The sequence below is a fragment of the Cygnus atratus genome, chromosome 3, assembly GCF_013377495.2.
Source record: "Cygnus atratus isolate AKBS03 ecotype Queensland, Australia chromosome 3, CAtr_DNAZoo_HiC_assembly, whole genome shotgun sequence".
In the NCBI taxonomy this organism is placed as follows: domain Eukaryota; kingdom Metazoa; phylum Chordata; class Aves; order Anseriformes; family Anatidae; genus Cygnus; species Cygnus atratus.
The window spans coordinates 35505686-35524464 of record NC_066364.1 but is presented as its reverse complement, the minus strand read 5'-3'; the positions used below and the strand labels follow the sequence as shown (position 1 = coordinate 35524464).

Genomic DNA, 18779 nt, shown 5'->3' with positions numbered 1-18779 from the left:
GGTGTTTCATCCATCATCTTGGGAATTGCCCTGAACAGTTTTGTGTACAAAAGTACTCTTCTTTCTCCCTGCAACATCCCCCTGAATAAGAGTAGAAATGTGCTTTTTTGGCTACTGGCATACTTCTTCCCACCCCTCCATTCCTTCCCCCATAAAATAAGAAGCAACACATTATTAAACTGATTTATACTGGGAGAAAAAAAAAAATCTAAGTTTAGGTGGTGGAAAAGTGAGCAAAGCTGATACCAAAAGTATTCAGTAATAGGCTTTGAAACTACTGTGCTAGAAGTTCTGTTGCCCTTTGAACAGTCCTGGAATGCAGGACAAGGGAGGACAACTTCCATAGCAAGCATCTTTCCTCTGTCCTTAACTTGTTAAATGGAAAAGGACATTATTAAAAATTAAGCAAACATCCATTGACTTCAGAAGCTCTCAGCCAGAAAGGCTGGAATTCTTTTTGCACTTCAGAGCATTCAGTGCCCTTTATATTAGCACAGGAAAAAACATTCATGTCTAATTTTATTGTAGAGTCTTTTTGACAATTTTGCATTCCTGTGTCCTCACCAACAGAAAATGCTACACGCGGTGCCTCTCCTCCCACCACCGGCATGAATTTGGTAGTGTACTGTTACCTTTCCTGGACAAGTTACCACATTTTAAAAAATCACTCACCTGCAGACACATTCCACATTGAGATGAAGAATAATAAAAACAGATATTGCATTAAGGTGGAGCAATGGAACTTCTCAACTATAACAACAAAGCAACAAAATCTCTCCTCCCTTCTCAAGAAAAAATGGAGTTTTTATTTCCCTTTCAAAAAGGAAAATCAATATTTGGGACCACTTTACATGAAGCCAACTCTACTGAAAAGCAACTAATGGCACAGGTTAAAGGAGGTCTCAGTCAGACCAAATGCACAAGTTGGTCTGGCTGTCCAAGATTTATTTTGTTGAAAATACAATTGCATTCAAATAGCTTCTTTGGGTTTTCCCAAAACAATAACAAAACCAAGAGACAACATGTGCATAATATGTTTTATTGAATAAAATCCCACTTCTAATATTTACACAATTAAGTTTTAACCTAGTGAAGTATTGCAATGTCTAACATTCATAGAACATCTGGAGTATCTTTAAATACATCTGACACCACTTATTATAGCAATCACCTGTCCATCACTGACTTCTTAATTAATGAGGATTTGAACTTACTGAAAATTAACCAAGATAAATATTAAGAACAGTTGAGTTCAGAAAAAACAGTTTTCTGTGTGAATTCCAAAACCGAAAGACCTTAGTGTCGAGAGTTATGAAGAAGACTTCAGTATTTTCCTGTTCTTCTTCTCGTCTCTGCAGAAGATAAAAGAAATTACAGATCTTAAGGCTGAACATAATATCCACAATTTAAACACCCAACACTCTCCAAGGTAATCTTACTTTTAAAATTTATTATGTCCTCCCTAGTATATTTAAAATTAAAAAAAAAAAAAAGTTTTCCTTTATCAGGCATACATTTGGACTTAATCCATTTCTAACCATTAATGAAAAGAAAGAAAGAAAGTTCTTAAACCTGAGCCACTTGAGATGTTTTGCTCCAGTGTGGCTAACTATGCAGATGTGATGTGAACGCCATCCTTGTCCACTTAATTCAAGATAAAAATAATAAGCTAATTTAACAAGATGTTTACTTATGTATTAAAAGTGTTATCAAAAATTTGAAGCTGCCAAAGTAGACAGAAATTAGAAATGCTGCAACTGATGGCTAGTGTCATGACAATACTAATTACTACCATTTGTACAAAAACTTTATGATGAATTATCTTCCATCCTGCTCTAGTATAAGTAGAGTCGTGTGTTGTTTTTTAAAGCTCTAAGAGATATTCTATCCATCTGCTATTACAGTCATGAGGGGTCTTGTAAAACAACTGTAGTCAATACCTTTCCTATTTTGTTGTTGTTTAAAATATATATATATATATAAATCACTCCTGATCTTGCATGGATTCTCAGGAAGGTTTGAATGAAAGACTAAAATCCCTACGTATAGTCTTGCAACAGCTATCTTAACTCATAGCACTAGTAAGACTGTTATCTTTTATTTGGATTGCTCCCTAGTTGTGAATAAGATATGATTTACTGGCCATTTTCATGTTTTTTGCCATCCAGCAGGAAAACATTATGAACCAGGAATGCTGTGTTCTATTCAAGCCTCTGGAGGTTGTTCATTCTATGGGTTGCAGATGGTGCAGCATGAAAGGCAAGCTGCCTAGCCTGCAACATTTAGGATTCTGTGCTGAAAATATACAACTGGTTGTTAGTCTCAGGTTAAAAAGAAGTTATCTTCCATAGTCTCTCATTTTATTCATCAAATGGGGAGGAGTTATATTCTTCCTGTGCCTCAAAGTTAACATTTATGAAGTACTGCCTAAAACAAGGACAATAGTAACTGCCTGCAAAGAATAGCTACTAACCTAAGTATCTAACTTAGGAAGTCCCTTCCTGATTCCCAGCACAACTTACTGGCTGAGAAAGGGCAAGCGTTGCTGTCATTTGCAAGCCTCTCCCAACTGGAGCACTGGTTCTGAGCAAAATATATTGGATGTTGACAATATAGGCTCCCCAGGGATGTAGTCACGGCACCAAGCCTGTTGGACTTTAAGAAGCGTTTGGACTGTATACTTAGTCATATGATCTGAATTTTTTGGTAGACCTGTGTGGTGCCAGGAGTTAGACTCGATGATCCGTATGGGTCCCTTCCAACTCGGGATATTCTGTGATTCTATGATTGACAACACCTCAAATACATGCTTGAAAATAAAAATAAATAAATTCAAATCTATCCCTTTCATTCCCTAACATCACTTAACCTTTAACCACCATGCTTAAATTTTCCATAAAAAATAGTTCCATAATGAAGTTAACAGTGTGATCGTGATAATTTTAGAGGTTGAATTTGTAACAGCAATGTTGTCTCTACACACACCACACACACACACAAACTCTTAGGCAGATGAACTGTTAACAGCTTAAAAATTAATAATTTGACAATAAACCAGAATATGCAGATGTGGTTGAAAAAGCTGCAAAGGTAACAGAAAACCACTTGGCTATTTGCTACAGTCACCCCTCAATATATTTGTGTACCATGAGAGTGTATCTTATAACATTTGTTGGTTGCCTTCTTCTTTCTGTTTCTTCTTTTTCTCTCTCTCTTTTTTTTTTTCCTCCCCAGATGAGCACAGACACCATTCCAGCTATCCAGGAAATGTGTATCCATCTTAATCTCACTGATTTTTTTTCTCTTTATCTTTTCTTCCAACTACAAAGAGTTGTCTGGAACACAGCTGCCTACCTGGAAGCTATTTCTCTTATAGCTAACATAGCTATAAATTTTAATAACTACGAAGCTGCTGAAAGATACAGATTTTGCTCTTGCCTGTCATTGGCAAGCTCTACAGTACATGCTGTCAAACTATCTTTGAGCAGGAAAATGATCTGTACTGTCAACCTCAAGACAAGCAACTATGTGTGTGTGAGACATTGTCAACACAGTTTGAATAAAACCAAGTATACATTAAGATAATAAGGCTATGTTCGAAAATGACTGACTGTAGCATCCAGCTTCCGACCCTGCATTAGCCCCAGACACAACGTAGTGAGTGAATTCTCTGTCATTTCAAACGAAACTTCACTATCAAACTAAAGAGATGTCAGGCCATCTTAGAAAGGACGATCTGATATGTGCCACAGATGTATTTGACAGCTTGTTTATCACTTGCTTTTTTTTCCCCTACATCCTGCCTCAAAGCAATGGATGAAGCAGGTTCTAGTAAAATGCCGATTATGAGGAATAAACAAGAAAAGAGCCAGACATGCCAGCACATTGTATTCACAGGAATGACTTGGAACATAAGTAAAGCAACAACTTTGCCAGCTTTGCCATTTCTGTAACTCAAAAGCCAATCCTGTATCTCTTTCCACCACAGGGAACTACTAACTCCCCTTTCTCTCCAGCAGTAGGACAAGAAGGGGCCCAACTTCTCCAACATCCAGAAGACTATGGTCATCTTCGAGTCCACAGGAACTGTAGCACCACTTCTGAGAAGAGGTGCCCGTCTTCCTGTATATGACGTGGTTTGGAAAACACATTAACCTCATCAGTCCAGAGTGACAGCAAGTAACCTCACTAACGAACGTTACACTGAGTACAAGAAGCAGAAAATGCTAGAACAAGTGCTTCCATTCCTCAGAGACATAAAGGTACTACCCTACATGCAAACTCTGAGGAGCAGATGGTGGAATGGAGATCAACTGAAACGCTGTGTTGGACAAGCACATAAGACCAAGTGCATAGCAGAGCACACAGACAAATAACGCAGGTGACTTTTCCAAATTTTAGTCAATACTACCTTCACAGGAAAATTTAGCATAAACTTCAAGTGTAGAAATTGGACTGTGTGCAAATTCACTGCAATCACACTTCTTTCTTCTCATACATCCCTCACTTTAGCATCCTGTGTAGGAGGTAGGGGGTTAAATTAAGCCTCTGAACCACCCATTTTCCTTGTTTTGTCTCCCTCTGTTTACATAGCGGTAAGAATATTTGGTCTTTTGGGTTTGGTTTGGAAAGAAAAAATTAGAGGCTACCTAGCACGGTCCAGTAACTTGCCTGAAAGAGTACAGACTTCTCATTCTCTTTAGGACAGCTTCACTGAATGCAGTACTGAGGTGCAAAATGAAAATAAAATAACTCTTTAATATGTTCAACTCAGATAAAAGGCAAGGAGAATTGTTGGGAAAAAGACATCATTTACCTCTACAAAAGAGTTTACAACATTCTTCAGTTTTAAGCCTGAAATGCTGCAGTATGTCAATAATGGGTGATTTTGGAGAAATATTCTAAGTGAAACTACTTTATTTTTTAGAGACGCTGCCTCATTGGTAGCTTTCCCATATCACATACAAGAACTCAAGTTTCAGCTATCATGGGAAGCAAAGATAGTGAAATGCAAAAAGTCACCCTGAAAGAAAATGTGTGTACAAATGGGATTAACATTAAGGTATTGACAACCTTCTCTGCCGGGTTCTAATTTAATTCACAGCTTTACGTATAGATAAAGTGGACACAAGAGGGCGCCCCTGATATAGGGCCTACCTTGGACCGTGGTCTTCAGTGTCAGCAGCTACAAATTCCCTTTAGGTATTACAGGACCTCCTTATTCCAGAAACAAACTGGACAGTTGTTTTTCGTGTGGTTTTGGTTTTGTTTCTCTTTTGGGTTTAGAAGTACAAGACCCATTGAGTCTTAATCTCAAAAACTATGCTACTTGATCTGCTTAATTAAAGGAAATTCAGAAGACAATGGATTGATATATTTCCTGATGATTAAACTTTGGTCATTAAACACAAAGTTTTATGAGAACACCACCCAATACTTTCTGAAGTCATGGTTGGCCAATGCGCAGATGAATACTTCTTAGTATGATATTAGAATGAAATCAAAGACTAAGACAATACAGACTATGATTAATGAACACATAATATAAATAAATTACTTCACAGACTAGATGCCTGGAGGGCTCTGCAAATAGAAATATCTGTATGTGATCAGATTACCTAAAAGTTATACAGAAGACTGTTTATTAGAGTCAATATTAAATATAAGCCTTATAACCATATTTGAATTGAACTGCAAAACATTGCAAATGCTTCACACATTTTCAGTGCTCTGTGTATGCTTGTAATGCAGTGCCTATATTCAGTGTAGATCGAGACTTACTAGTACCTCACAGGATTACAATACAACCCTGAAGAATGAAAAATCATACAGTTTAACAATATGCTTTGCCTACGAAATAACTGTCTTTAAATATACCTGATCTTACTTTTCAGGATATAAGACATTTTATTTTCTGATTGATTAAGGAAGGTAATTCATTTCAAACACTGAGTTCCGTGGCACTACTAAAAAAATATTTAGACACTTTTCAGACTGAAGGCCCAAAGCCATGTCCCCCTCTGCTCTGCCCTCATGAGGCGCCACTTGGAGCCCTGCATCCAGGTCTGGGGCCCCCCAGCATAACAAGGATGTGGACCTGTTAGAGCAGGTCCAGAGTAGGGCAACAAGGATGATGAGGGCTGGAGCACCTCTCCTATGAAGACAGGCTGAGAGAGCTGGGGATGTTCAGTCTGGAGAAGAGAAGGGTCTAAGGAGACCTCATTGTGACCTTAAACGGGGCTTATAAAAAAGATGGAGAGCAACTTTTTACATGAGCAGATAGTGGTAGGACAGGGGGAAATGGTTTTAAACTAAAAGAGGGGAGATTTAGATTAGATGGTAGGAGGAAATTCTTCACTGAGAGGTTGAGGGACTGGAACAGGCTGCCCAGAGAAGCTGTGGATGCCCCATCCCTGGAAGTGCTCAAGACCAGGTTGGATGGGGCCCTGGGCAACCTGGTCTGATGGGAGGTGTCCCTGCCCATGGCAGGGGGGTTGGAAATAGATGATCTTTAAGGTCCCTTCCAACCCAAACTATTCTGTGATTGTATGATTTGATTCTTGTTAAAGAAAATACAGGAGCAGTACCTTGCAATCACCCTGTTGGAATGTTTTACAGGCAAACTATCAACGTAAGACATCATTTCTCACCTGAACTACTGATCAGTAGTTAATCATTTTTCGAAGAGCATCATAGCATTTCCATTTGTCTGGGATGTAGAAAGGCTCGAAGATGTGAGGGAAAGGAGTGTCATAGCCACAGACTCTTGAAATAGGAGCCTCCAAATTCAGAAAGCATTCCTCCTATTAACAGAAATATAGAATAAATGTTAGTGAGGCCATTATTTGCAGGAGTCTTGCATCACAAATTGAGGTCAAATGAACTCTGCCAGACTGACAGTCCTGGAAACTGAAACCTTCTATTTATATCACAGCATAAGTATTCCAGACCAGAACATTACTTCCTTTTGCCCACAGGTCCATATTAAAGCAACAGTTTTCTATTAATGTTATTTTCATTTTCTACATGTGTGCTGCATTAAACTGTATGCAGGTTATATTTAGTACATCTGCTATACATCCAGAAAAATGCTGCCAAGAAAAAAAATATTTTAGGAACAAAGGATTAAAGAGTTTCTTTCCTGTGCCACTTTTAAACAAACAGAAGAATTACGTAACTTAAGAGTGCACGTTATTTGTTGGATACAAAAGCATCATATTTAAACTTCTTTGAACCCTTAGGTAATTAAGGCTCTGTCTGAGAAGTGTTAAGCAGTCGCAGAAATTATGAATTTGAACTTGAATGGATTTCCACATCTCCAACACTTGAGTCAAATCTATGCTCTACACAAATACACACAACTTTTGTTCTGTTCAGAAATCAGATTTGGCAACTGAGAGCGTTTTTTTACTCTGCCTACTAAGGCACAAACTTTGCACCACATTAATCTGAAAATAACCTGTGGAAATATGTGTAAAGTGTTACTAGCTTTAATAACCAAATATACAGTGGGGTCTCAAATAGGAGAGCGAAGACATGGACCATGACAACTGGCAAAAAGTGGATGCAGTAATACCTCTTGTCAGATCAAATCAATGTCAACGCTGACTATCGTCTCATTTTCCCCCACATCTTTAGCATATGTGTCCACTTTCCAGAGCAGACAAATGAAGAGACAAAACACGTCTTTTCCTGGACTCTCCCTTACAGATCGTAGCAACTGAGACATCCTGGCCAACTTCCTCTGTACTTAGCTCAACAAAATAGAAGGTAACGTATTATCTACCAGTCTTTTTCTACCAGGTACACAAAGAAAACAGTCAAACAGCTGTGCTTTTCAGCAGCAAAGTGCTAAGTATGTTCTCAAACTGATGAACTGTTTTAAATGAATGTTGCCTTGCAATCAGTGGCAGCCTAACTCTAACATACTATGCTTTCTGTACATCGTGATACATGGCAGCATAGAAGGTACTCATAACATATCATGAATAGTTTTTCTCCAGCTACCATTTCTATGCAGTGTGAATGGACGTATTTATTTGAAGTTGATGGGAGCAAAATATTCAGGAGGCTGTGAGATTGCATACACCGTTGCCACATTTAATAGCAAACTAACCCACCTAGAAAGCTTCAGAGTCTGAATGGGTCTGAGGTAAAGATATATGCAACCAGTAACAAGATTTTTTGAGATCCATTTTCAGGCTCACCTTTGCTTTTACTTGTAAAGTGAAAGATCCATGTTAGTACAAAATACTGGGAAGCAGAGTGTATTAAATCCTTTACCTGTCCATGAGACTGATCATGATGTAGCACCCCAACCTGCTGGCAAGGGTATTTTTGATAGTAATCAGCCTTTACTTCCCATGCTGTGACTGCCAAATAAGACAAAGCAATAGCTTTGGGAAAATCCATAAAAATTTGCCAACCCAGACCACCCATGAGACTACACCAAACCACACAGGTGTATTCTAGACCCACAGGCTCCCAGTTCCACACCCGACTTTTAGACTTTCACTGCATCACTACACAGGACAGATCTTTGTTTAATGTCACAACCAGCTCTGTGGTAATGGCCCATCCCAAATAAAGTACAGAAAGTTCACTACAGTGCACTGAAAATATTCACTGCAATATTCCCCATACATTGGGCATCCATGCAGAGACCAGCCCTGTACCTTCGGTAGCCCAACCCGTTAACAGAGAAATACTGTCTGCAACTGGCGAGGTGCTATACTCCGCTGAATCAACCCCCAGGCTTGGCTGTAAATATTAATCTCATCATGCAAAGCCAAGTCACGTAAAATATTTGCAAGTATTCCTTTTTATGGAAGTTATCTGTATTTTATTTAATACAGAATACCAATGAAGTCATAAGACTTTTCAGAACTACACTTGTGTTTTTTTTTTCTTTATGGAGAGCCCATAACTGCTGTTCCAAATAATCTCATGTGTTTTTAAAGCTCAGCAATTCCTTTCAGTTTGAGTATATACAAAAGTTTTGAAACTTTTACAGCTTCCAGAGCTATGTGGATTGCCTTGCCTCTGTGAAGAAGTCAGAGAGAGAAGCTGAGATGAGCAGACTGATGTATTGTCAGATACCATCCAAAAACAAAGGTGGAAGAAATCTACAAGTCTGTCTGGGCTATTGTCTGTGTGTTGACATGTATGCACAACTCTCTTGTATTGTTTTTCTGGAGGTAATGGTGTGTGTTTGTAGAAGTTTATCTAAGGGATTCCACTGTATGAGTTAAGTATTTCAGAGGCAGAAAAAACAGGCCCAAACCCCCAGCCAAACCCATAAAGGAACGAACTTACACCTCACCTGACAGACGTCAACACATTTTCAAGAAGCTTCACACCCAAGTGACTTTGATTATAACAGCGTCACACAAAGAACGTCACATTGTAATAAAGTAATTTTCCTAGAAAAGTAATTTTCCTAGAAGATTGGTAAAATTTGCATTAACAATATCCTGAATAAACTGCTTACAGTTTTCAGAGTACCATCAGTCTTACAATGTATTTTTTCCTTACCTTGCATACCTAAAGTCATAACGTAAATCCTATAGACATGTTTATGTTATTTCACAGAGGATTGTTAGATTATTGATGCATATATTTTATGAATGCAGTGTCTGAGTCAGATGATGTGTTGGTTATGGAGCTTCCTGGAATAAATCCCACAAAGTCAATGATGAGAAACAGAAATGCTGCGGACCTAGCAAAAGGAAGATGATTCAATTGACATTACTTGATCTACAGATTTACTGACAATATTTGCAAGAATATTGGCAAGACCAAATTGCAAAGAAATGCTTCTAAGTTTTTTTTTTGTTTGTTTTTAAGACTGTAAATAAAATTGTAATCCATAAAGTGGAGCATAAAGTTATTAGAATAAGGTACCTGAAAACAGTCAAGAAAATGCAGATTACAGCACTTTTACTTTACAATGTAGAAGTATTGTAAAGAGGCAAGAGTCTTGATCTTGCTAAGAGTTTGAAAAATACTTGACTTCAGCATCATGGTTCTCATTCAAAACATAATGAGGTTAATGTTTTCACAATTTTCAATGTGCTTATTGTAGGATAGCTGGATTTACATACAGAATCAACGATATTCCTGCCATACGCTAAGTATTTGGTCCCCCTCCCCCCAAAAAAGTCACAAATCCACACATTTTGCATATGAACAGTCACAGAAAACAGGCTTAAGAAAATTTCATCATAAGCTGACTTAGAGGGAGACAGTATTATTTTTTTTCCCCAAACATATAGGCTGCTTTGATAGCAGATACTACTTCTTTATCAGCAGTGCTTTAGATACATTTAGATACCCAGCAAGTCTTTTCTGGGGCCTTTGATTATTTTGGTCTATAATTAGGTTTGGAGCCAGTTTTGCTTAAAATATAACTAACATAATTTATCAGGTCATGGGGTGTTACCTCTGGAATCAGTTCTAATCTCTGGAACAATATATTCAGTCGAGTCCTTTAAATTTAAAGCAAAGGAAACTTTTTCACGTAGTTACAGAATATGAAACTGGCAGCTTGATGGCATTCATTTAACAACTGCAATCTAAGGAAATGAGATGATGCTCTTCATTAGATGGCATTATATTCAGAAGAATCATAGGGTTAGCAAGAGCTGGATGCTAATACAAAAAATAGTCTGTGGACATATTTCTAACTCATCTTCCCTTTGATCAGCCCATCAAATAGCCTATCTTATATGGATTCTTGTTCAAAGCTTCTGTTGAAAGTTAAACTGCATGAGAAACAACAGGCCACCTGATGAAGAATACGATACTGCCTCATCTGCTGTACAGATTGTTGTGCCAGATTTTTTGCACCTGTGCAACCACACTGTAGAGAAATATAATTGAGTATATTAAATATAAAACATCCAGCTCTTTTTAAGGAGTAATTAGAAGACATCCATTATACAAGCCTACCAGCACAAGTACGTTGTAGTGTTTAAAAGAATGATAGAAGATCAAAATTTTACATTTTAAACAGATTTTCTCCATACCACTTGGGCATACAAGAGCTGGTACTGCCTGAAGTGTTCTTGCACTGTAAAGGAATGCAAGCTTAAAATCTTCAATAAGGCTCTGCTTATTCAAGAAAGACTATTAAAAATCTTAAAGGTAAATGTTTTTGAAGTAAAGTAGGTATGGGGTTTCTGATTCAGTGTAAAATGCTTTAAAGTTCAATTTTTAAAAGCAGTATGAAAAAGTCACACTCGTTACTAGAACATCTATTAGATTCCAAAATTCAGCTGAATTATTTCAACTGAAATATTTTTGTTAGAGAAAAATGCTTAGAAGGCATGGTTATTACAAGGATTAAAATTAGGATTTTTACATATATATTTATATAAATATATATTTTAATTCTACTACTCTGTAGAATATGCTCTAAGCTGGGAAAACTTTTGTTAAAAAATCAATTATTTCTGTAACATTTATGTTCCAGGAGTCTCTCCCATGCTATTCTTATTTTGTGACACTGCAGATACTCAGAAAAGATGAAGAGCTTAAACATTATCACATGGCTACAGAGCTGCTATATGACAACAATGATTTTACAACTCCTTTTTTCAGTACAGGAGTTCAGTTTCTGTAAGACGACAAACAAAAAAAAAATCAATTTTAAACACTAACATGAATAGACCAAGTTGGATGGAGCTTTAATATTTCTTTTGGCGTTATAGCTGTTATAATAAAAATAAGACTCAACATAAGATTAAAGTCAATTATATAAGACAAACTGTAGGAAAATTCTGAGGCAAGACTATTTATTTTTCTGCAGACAATAACTGCAAAATTTAGACCCAAGAACTCAGTGACCAGTTGCAAAGGTTTAACTCAATTGCGAAATTTCTGTCAACAAGAATTTTGAATTTTGCCATCTGTAGAATATTCAATGATTTATCTTTTTTAAGTATTTATTCAAATAATATTTCAGAAGGAAAATTCTACAAATTTTCAGCCGTGTATTATCTACTACTGTAAGAATGAAACGAATCCCACTCTAGGCTAGTAATTAGCAAGATGAGCTCATTTATTTATTTATTTACATTGAAACCTAGACAAAGATTTTCAAAGAGGCAGTTGATAAAAGCCAGTTCCATAAAAGGTGGATTTCGTGCAACATCAGTGCTAAGTACAGATTAAGTCTTTCTTCGGTTTCTGCTTATGAAAATACACTAATTTGAACAGTTTACTTTCAAGATCAGAAAGGTTCCCCAGTTTTCAAATATCTCAATTATAGCACCAGTACTTTCCCTGACAGCTGCAAGCACCAGATTCTGAAGGTTGTTAAACAGAATATGCTTTGACAACATATGTGTGTTACATACTTCTGAACAGTCACTTCTATGAGCTGTGTAAGTGCTATACACCCATGAGACATTTTGAAGTGAAGACATGTTTGTTTTGGTTTGAGTTTTAGAGAGCTTTTTTTTTTCAAATGGCTTAGTCATATTCGACTAAAAATAACTATATAAATCTCCTCCTGTTAGTTGCAATAGTGATACATTTTTTTCCTCAAAGAACTCTGCAGTTATATTTTTTTAATGCTTAATTCTATCAAAAAGTTTTTTGCTTTTTATGAGATCATGTTAAAACAATTATTTTATAACTTAGCATGGCTTGTAATGCTTATTTCTTACTAGTTCTTTGAATTTACATAATTAATATCCTGTCAAATACAAATAGTTTGCTGCTAAAATTATGTATTTCATGATTTCCAAATAGATAACATTTTTACTATGAAGTAGATCAACAGTTAAAACAGAAAGAAGCACCGGTGTGTGTGTGTGTGTAAAACAATATTTATAGATGAAGTCCAATATAAAAGATAAAGTATTATAATATCAAATGAACAAGCTTATTTCCAATTAATTCATATTCCTCTTAAATCCATCACGCTAAAATAAAGAATTCACTTCATCTATTTCTAATGAGCATTGAATCTATTTACAGTGAATATATTATTATTGACCACAGTACTTTTAGAATCCAGATAAATAAAACACAATGCAGCATTTTAACAGGAAAGCTTAATCCAGCCTGTTTTAAATCATCTATGAGATGTTGCATTATCATACTCATCAAAAGATAAAATAAATAAAATAAAAAAGGAAGCTTGGTATATGACTTATTCGTATTAAGATCTTTACCAGAAAGGAAAGGGACAGCATGCAGCATGTCTGCTTTAAATATCATCTTCATCAAAAGAAATACATACAGTGATTGTGGGGGGTACAGTGGACAGGGACATGGGTACTGAGTAATATCTAGTTCTTTTATTTATAACGCACACACATTTAGAAAACAGATTTCTACCATATACCACATAGTTAAAAGTTTTCCCAATAAATGCTGAATGAATTTGAACAAAAAGATGTTTAAAAGATGTTTAAATTGCAAGCAATGTAAAATGAAGATGATATAAGTGGAAGTAACTCTGACAATATGAAATGTAGGAACAAAAACATCTGTATGTAGTAAATCAAGTATTTTCAAAACTGCTCCCATCAGGCAGGATACAACATTTGGTGCCATGACCATAACTGCAGTCCCGTAAGATGATGTTAGATCACTACAGCAACTATGGTGTGGCTCCATACCAACAAGCCAATGCTGTTAATACAGACTCTTTTTCTATCATGCAGAAGTAAAAATAAAATAAAAATAAAATAAAATATTAAATTAACATTTTCTGGAAAGTCACTATCTAAAAAGAATCCAATATTACTTTTCCGTAATCCTTGATACGTTGCAGATACATATTTCCATGTTTTGCTCTTAGCACATCATTAGCAGATGAAACTAATGACATTGAAAGGATGTTTTAATTCCTTTAAGTCACTGAAACATGTTTATGTTGCATATTTTTCCAGACCATTTGCAATTGCTTTATATTAAAAAACAACCAGTTTACTCTGTCAAGCTCATTACTTCCGTTTCACAGAAAAGAATGTGCATAATTAGACAGGGAAAACAAATGAGGATAATGTTGTCTTCATTGTCACTTGTACCTCTGGGACTTGTAAATATTCTGAAAGAAGATTTGACCAGAAATTCAGGACAGTGTCCTTCCTATGAGCTGAATTTAATTTTTGAAATCCATATGCATTATTTTTGTAAAGTCATACCTTTTGTAGCTCACACACTGAAATGAACTGCTCACAGGCAAAACAGCATTAAATTCACGGTGAATATTTCATAAGCAGTAAAGAGTTCTGTAATTTCAGAAAGGGATAACCAAAATTAACTTCTCTAGCTTCAATAGTTTATGGATGACAGGAGACACTAAATGGCAAGTTTGTCTACCTTAGATTTTACAGAGGGTCTCATCACTATTCATTTATGCAATATAGCCCTGTTACACATGGAGAAATTTTATATGAACTCAAGAATATCTTATTTCTTATTTTACATCTTTTGAGGCTTCATTATTTGCATTAAGACAACACCAGTTATCTTAGAAACGTGTCTGATGGAGCTGGGTTCTCATGCATACACTGTTTTGAAAATTACCTTCAAATTTAGTTTCAGCTAGCTTCACAAATGAACTGTAATAATCTTAACAAACAACACCAGCCTTGCATTGGGTTATTAAAGTTCCCTTTGTCAAGTTTACAACACAACCACTCCAACAAACACTCATGGCAGCAGTATTAACTTGAAGCTGCTGGGACTACACGCTTGGTCAGTGACTTAGTAGTCCTGGTAGCAGAGCTTCACAAAAACCTTACCTAAGGCCTCTCATACAAATTACGTACCCTATACTTCATATATCCCATATATAACCAAATTCTTCAAATAGAAGTTACTTATTCTGTAGAGTAGCAAACAACCTCACAGCATGTTCACTAGACGTTATGTTATTCTATAGTAAATCCCAAGATTACTTTGCAGTTTCTTCAGACCAGTGGCAATTATGACTATTTTGTACCAGGACCACATATTTTCTAAAAGCTTGCCCTAAGCCCCATAGACTGTTACAATGCCCCAAGAGTATCTGAAGATACTTGCTTTATTTAATTAGTTGGCATTGCTAACTCATCTCTTCAGTCCATGATCCTGCAAACTACATACGTTAACATACGTTAACATGGGTAAAAAAATCCAAGTAACATCAACGGAGCTAAAGTGCCTGCATAAAATTATGTATATGTAAAAACATTTGTAGATTGTCATTTTCCCTCATGAACAAGCAATATAATACACATTTGTTAAGATTTTTCAGTGAGGATCATCTGACTTCTACTTACATCCGACACCATTTAATCACAAAGCTTGAAATACCCTACCAATATAATCACATTTTGTACTTTTAGATCATCTATGATCTAAATCTAAATCATGATTCTAATCATGATTAAATACTTTGCAAGTGCATCTCTTGGTTAAGCTCAACGTGCCAGAAGCGACTGCAAGGATTTACTATTAAGAGTTTTAACAACCAGTGAGTGGTATTTTTATTTTTATAGCTGTTTAGGCAGCTTGGAGATTCTTGCAAAGACAGCCTTGTCAATCTGCACATCTGGCCGAGTAAAATAGTAAAACAGAAGTACTTCACTCAACAAACTAATGAAATTATAAGGAAATGTAATTTCAGCTTCTGGTATTAAATAATTTAAGATATTTTATACCAAAGCATTTGCAATTTTTTTGACAGCATAAAATAAAAAATACTGCCATTTTGATTGACCATCATTAAACATTTCACTATTGCAAACCAAGTCAGCCAGGGAGAAGCAAGTACAAAGGAAATGATCCCTTCCGCGCATGCAGAGGTGGGACCCAGTGTTTTCCGCAGCATTATTTAACATACCATCTTTGTAAAATGATCTCGGATACGGGGAGATGGACGGGGGGGAGAAGGAAGGGAGGGGGAAATATTATATTACTTGAAACAGATGTATAAGGAATTTTATAGCATATGCTTTAAAGCAAGCTGGTGTTTTTAATTTAATTTATAGGTTTTATAGAACCTGCTTGATGATTCAAACCCACAGACAGAAGTATTCTACAGCAAAGTTTAAACTAGTATGTTAAATATCCTCTTATGTAATGGTAAAAATAAGTGACTCGTAAGTATAGAGAGGCGATTTTTATTTTACAGAAAAAAAAATATGGAGAGAAATGCAACAAGCTTTTACAAAACGTAAAAAAGGATTACTGTAGAAAAATACTCAAACACTGAATGAACTGCACTGGGGATTGAGCAAACTGTATACAGGCTGACTTAAAAAGCATGAAAGAATTATTTTATCAAAAAACTTCACATTTTTATATGAAATTATGCACAACTTTTTTACAAGAATTAGCTTTTCTTCTTTCCCAAAGGTATGTACTTGTTTGATAGCTTTAATTATTTTTCACTACATTGCCTAAATTGTCTTCACATAAACACACTACATAGCTATTGCACTGTAAAGAAAAATTGGTATTACTCTCCTTAGTCGAGACAACAAAATAATAAAAAAAGCTTAAGGAAACAAGAAAATAATACTTTATTAATTTTTCCATCTAGAAAAAGTAAATGCAACTGTTATAATAGAACAAGAGATGTGCTGTAAAATAAATACTTTCATTTTAAGATATTTAATACAACTGTCAAAAAAGCTAACATTTCATCTCTTCATTTAAGAACTGCTCTAAAAATGAAGACCATGAATAATATATTTCAAAGGCTCTGAAAGTTTACTTTTATCCCAGAATTAAAAACTCAAACCTATTGACCCGATTGACCTGTCACCTGGCAATAAATGGACAGAAACTGTGAAGTACCCAGCAGTAACATTTAAGAACACAAATGCATTTAAGAACACAAATAAATGCAATAGAATTAATTATGTTTAAACACTAGAGAGACGTAAAGGTAGAAGTTAACAGTAGAGGTTAACTGTATATTGAGAGCCTCACTGAAGTTTTCATTGGATCAAGACCAAGTATTTAACTTGGTGCATGTTTTAGAACTGGCCATTTTAAAAATACACACAAACACACACACATATATGCATAAAATGACGACATGAACTTTACTTTTACATTAAATCAATTATGAAGTTCTAATTTTCACTCCAGTAATGAACTTCCTGCTGTACATCTAGAACTGTAAATCTTTTATGTAACCTAGCATGTCTCTTCCACCATGTTATCTATTGCATAGAGATTTCTTAATAAAGATATAGAGTAAAAAGTGAAATATCTAAACTGCTGCCTTAGTTAACCTGAAGAAACTGCTAGAATTTTCTTCTTTTCAATTACACAAAGTGTCACTTAAACTACAGTTGCCATGAAAAAAATAAGCTACTGGTAATATTGCAAAAAAAGGAAATTGCAACCCATCGCAGCTGAAATTTTCTCTTCCCCCATGTGACTGTTAAATAGAAAAAAATCAAAACATTTCCCTCATCTAAGTAAGTTACGAAGTTATTTCTCTATTTATTCAGTAGGTAAATTTTTGCTGAGATTAATCTATCAACACAAACTGCATTCCAGAGGAGTAGAGACACGGACAAACGGCTTTTGATACCACAAATATAAAACATAACTATGGTATGAACTGGGATTTGTTTCAAAGTTTAGAAGGTCTGATTCTTAGAATTTAATCAGAAAACATCAGTCAATCTCCCTCATCCGGAAAAAAAAAATCCACCGTTATTAGATTAAAGCAGGATCCTTTAAGAATTAGGGTCTTTATATCAATTGATTTTTTCAATATTTAAAATACTTTTGGAAAAAACATTGGGCTTCTTGTTTCACCTCATATCCAGTACTGTAATTACATGGTAGCATAAACTTCAGCTATTTGCAGTCACAGAGGCTGGGATATATGACATATAATAGGAAGCATAAAGAAGAAGAAACCAAAAAGCAGAGCTCTGTAGAAGTCTGAGTTTTCTTTAGGTTCTTTTCCTTTGCTGGTGGCCAAACCCACTGTTTGGCCAATTCCTGTCCCATAACATCACTTCTGGTGGCAGAAGTAAGGGATGAAGTGCACTGATATTGATGTTCTCTTCCAGCTGTGCAACCACAAGACCAAAACACATTTTTAAACACTGATTATCCATTCAGGGAAATTTCTGCTTCCACTATCCCACGTGTCTTTATTTCTTTTACAAAATCAGACCACCAGGCCATGTCCAACTGAGCAACTTTTCTTTTCGGAACTTCTGAGAAAGCATAAGGACATAGGTCTTGACGAGGTCTCAGAACAGAAAGTTCAGTCTCTGCTACCACAGATGGTATCATAAACAGATCACATTTGACTGCATTGTACCATACTGTAGTGATACTGTAGTTACCGTTCTTTTAATTGCAGCTCCTGCTGTATGACAAGCAATCTTAAAACCCTTTTTCTCATTTCAAGCTTAAAGTCATTCATTTGTTCCCAGTATTCCAAGTAAAACAAACTGTGATGGTTACCTTTGGTCAATTCCCATTAAATTTATGAACAGGACTTGCATTCTGGTAGCCTTCATTCTCATTTGGCACTGTGAAGGTGCTCATAAAGCAGGCTCTCCACACCACCCAGCTACCCTCACAGCTCACACAGTCTGGTTTCAATGTTTTTTTCTTAATACTAGTCAACCACACTTCTATACAATGCTCTGCATGAAAACAGTACCTTCTACAACAAAATAAATACTATTTCTACTGTAAGCATCTCTTCAAATGCACTTGCCCTTTTATCCAAGTGCATGGTGTTGGTGGCACGTAACTAAGCAAAATGGATTTTTTCTTTTGCTCAGCTAACAAGC

At 35.8% G+C, this 18779-nt stretch overlaps 1 protein-coding gene across 1 annotated transcript in view; it reads right to left on the bottom strand.

Annotated features, from left to right (window-relative positions):
• Positions 1-1023: 1023 nt before the first annotated feature.
• Positions 1024-18779, bottom strand: part of BCKDHB (branched chain keto acid dehydrogenase E1 subunit beta) — a 124926-nt gene continuing 107170 nt past the window's right edge. Inside the window, exons 10-11 of the mRNA XM_035559541.2 lie at positions 6651-6803; positions 1024-1352 (exon numbers count right to left, since the gene is read on the bottom strand). Of these exons, the coding sequence (XP_035415434.1) occupies positions 6663-6803 (141 nt within the window). The 3' untranslated portion in view covers positions 1024-1352; positions 6651-6662. The remainder of the gene's footprint in view (positions 1353-6650; positions 6804-18779) is intronic.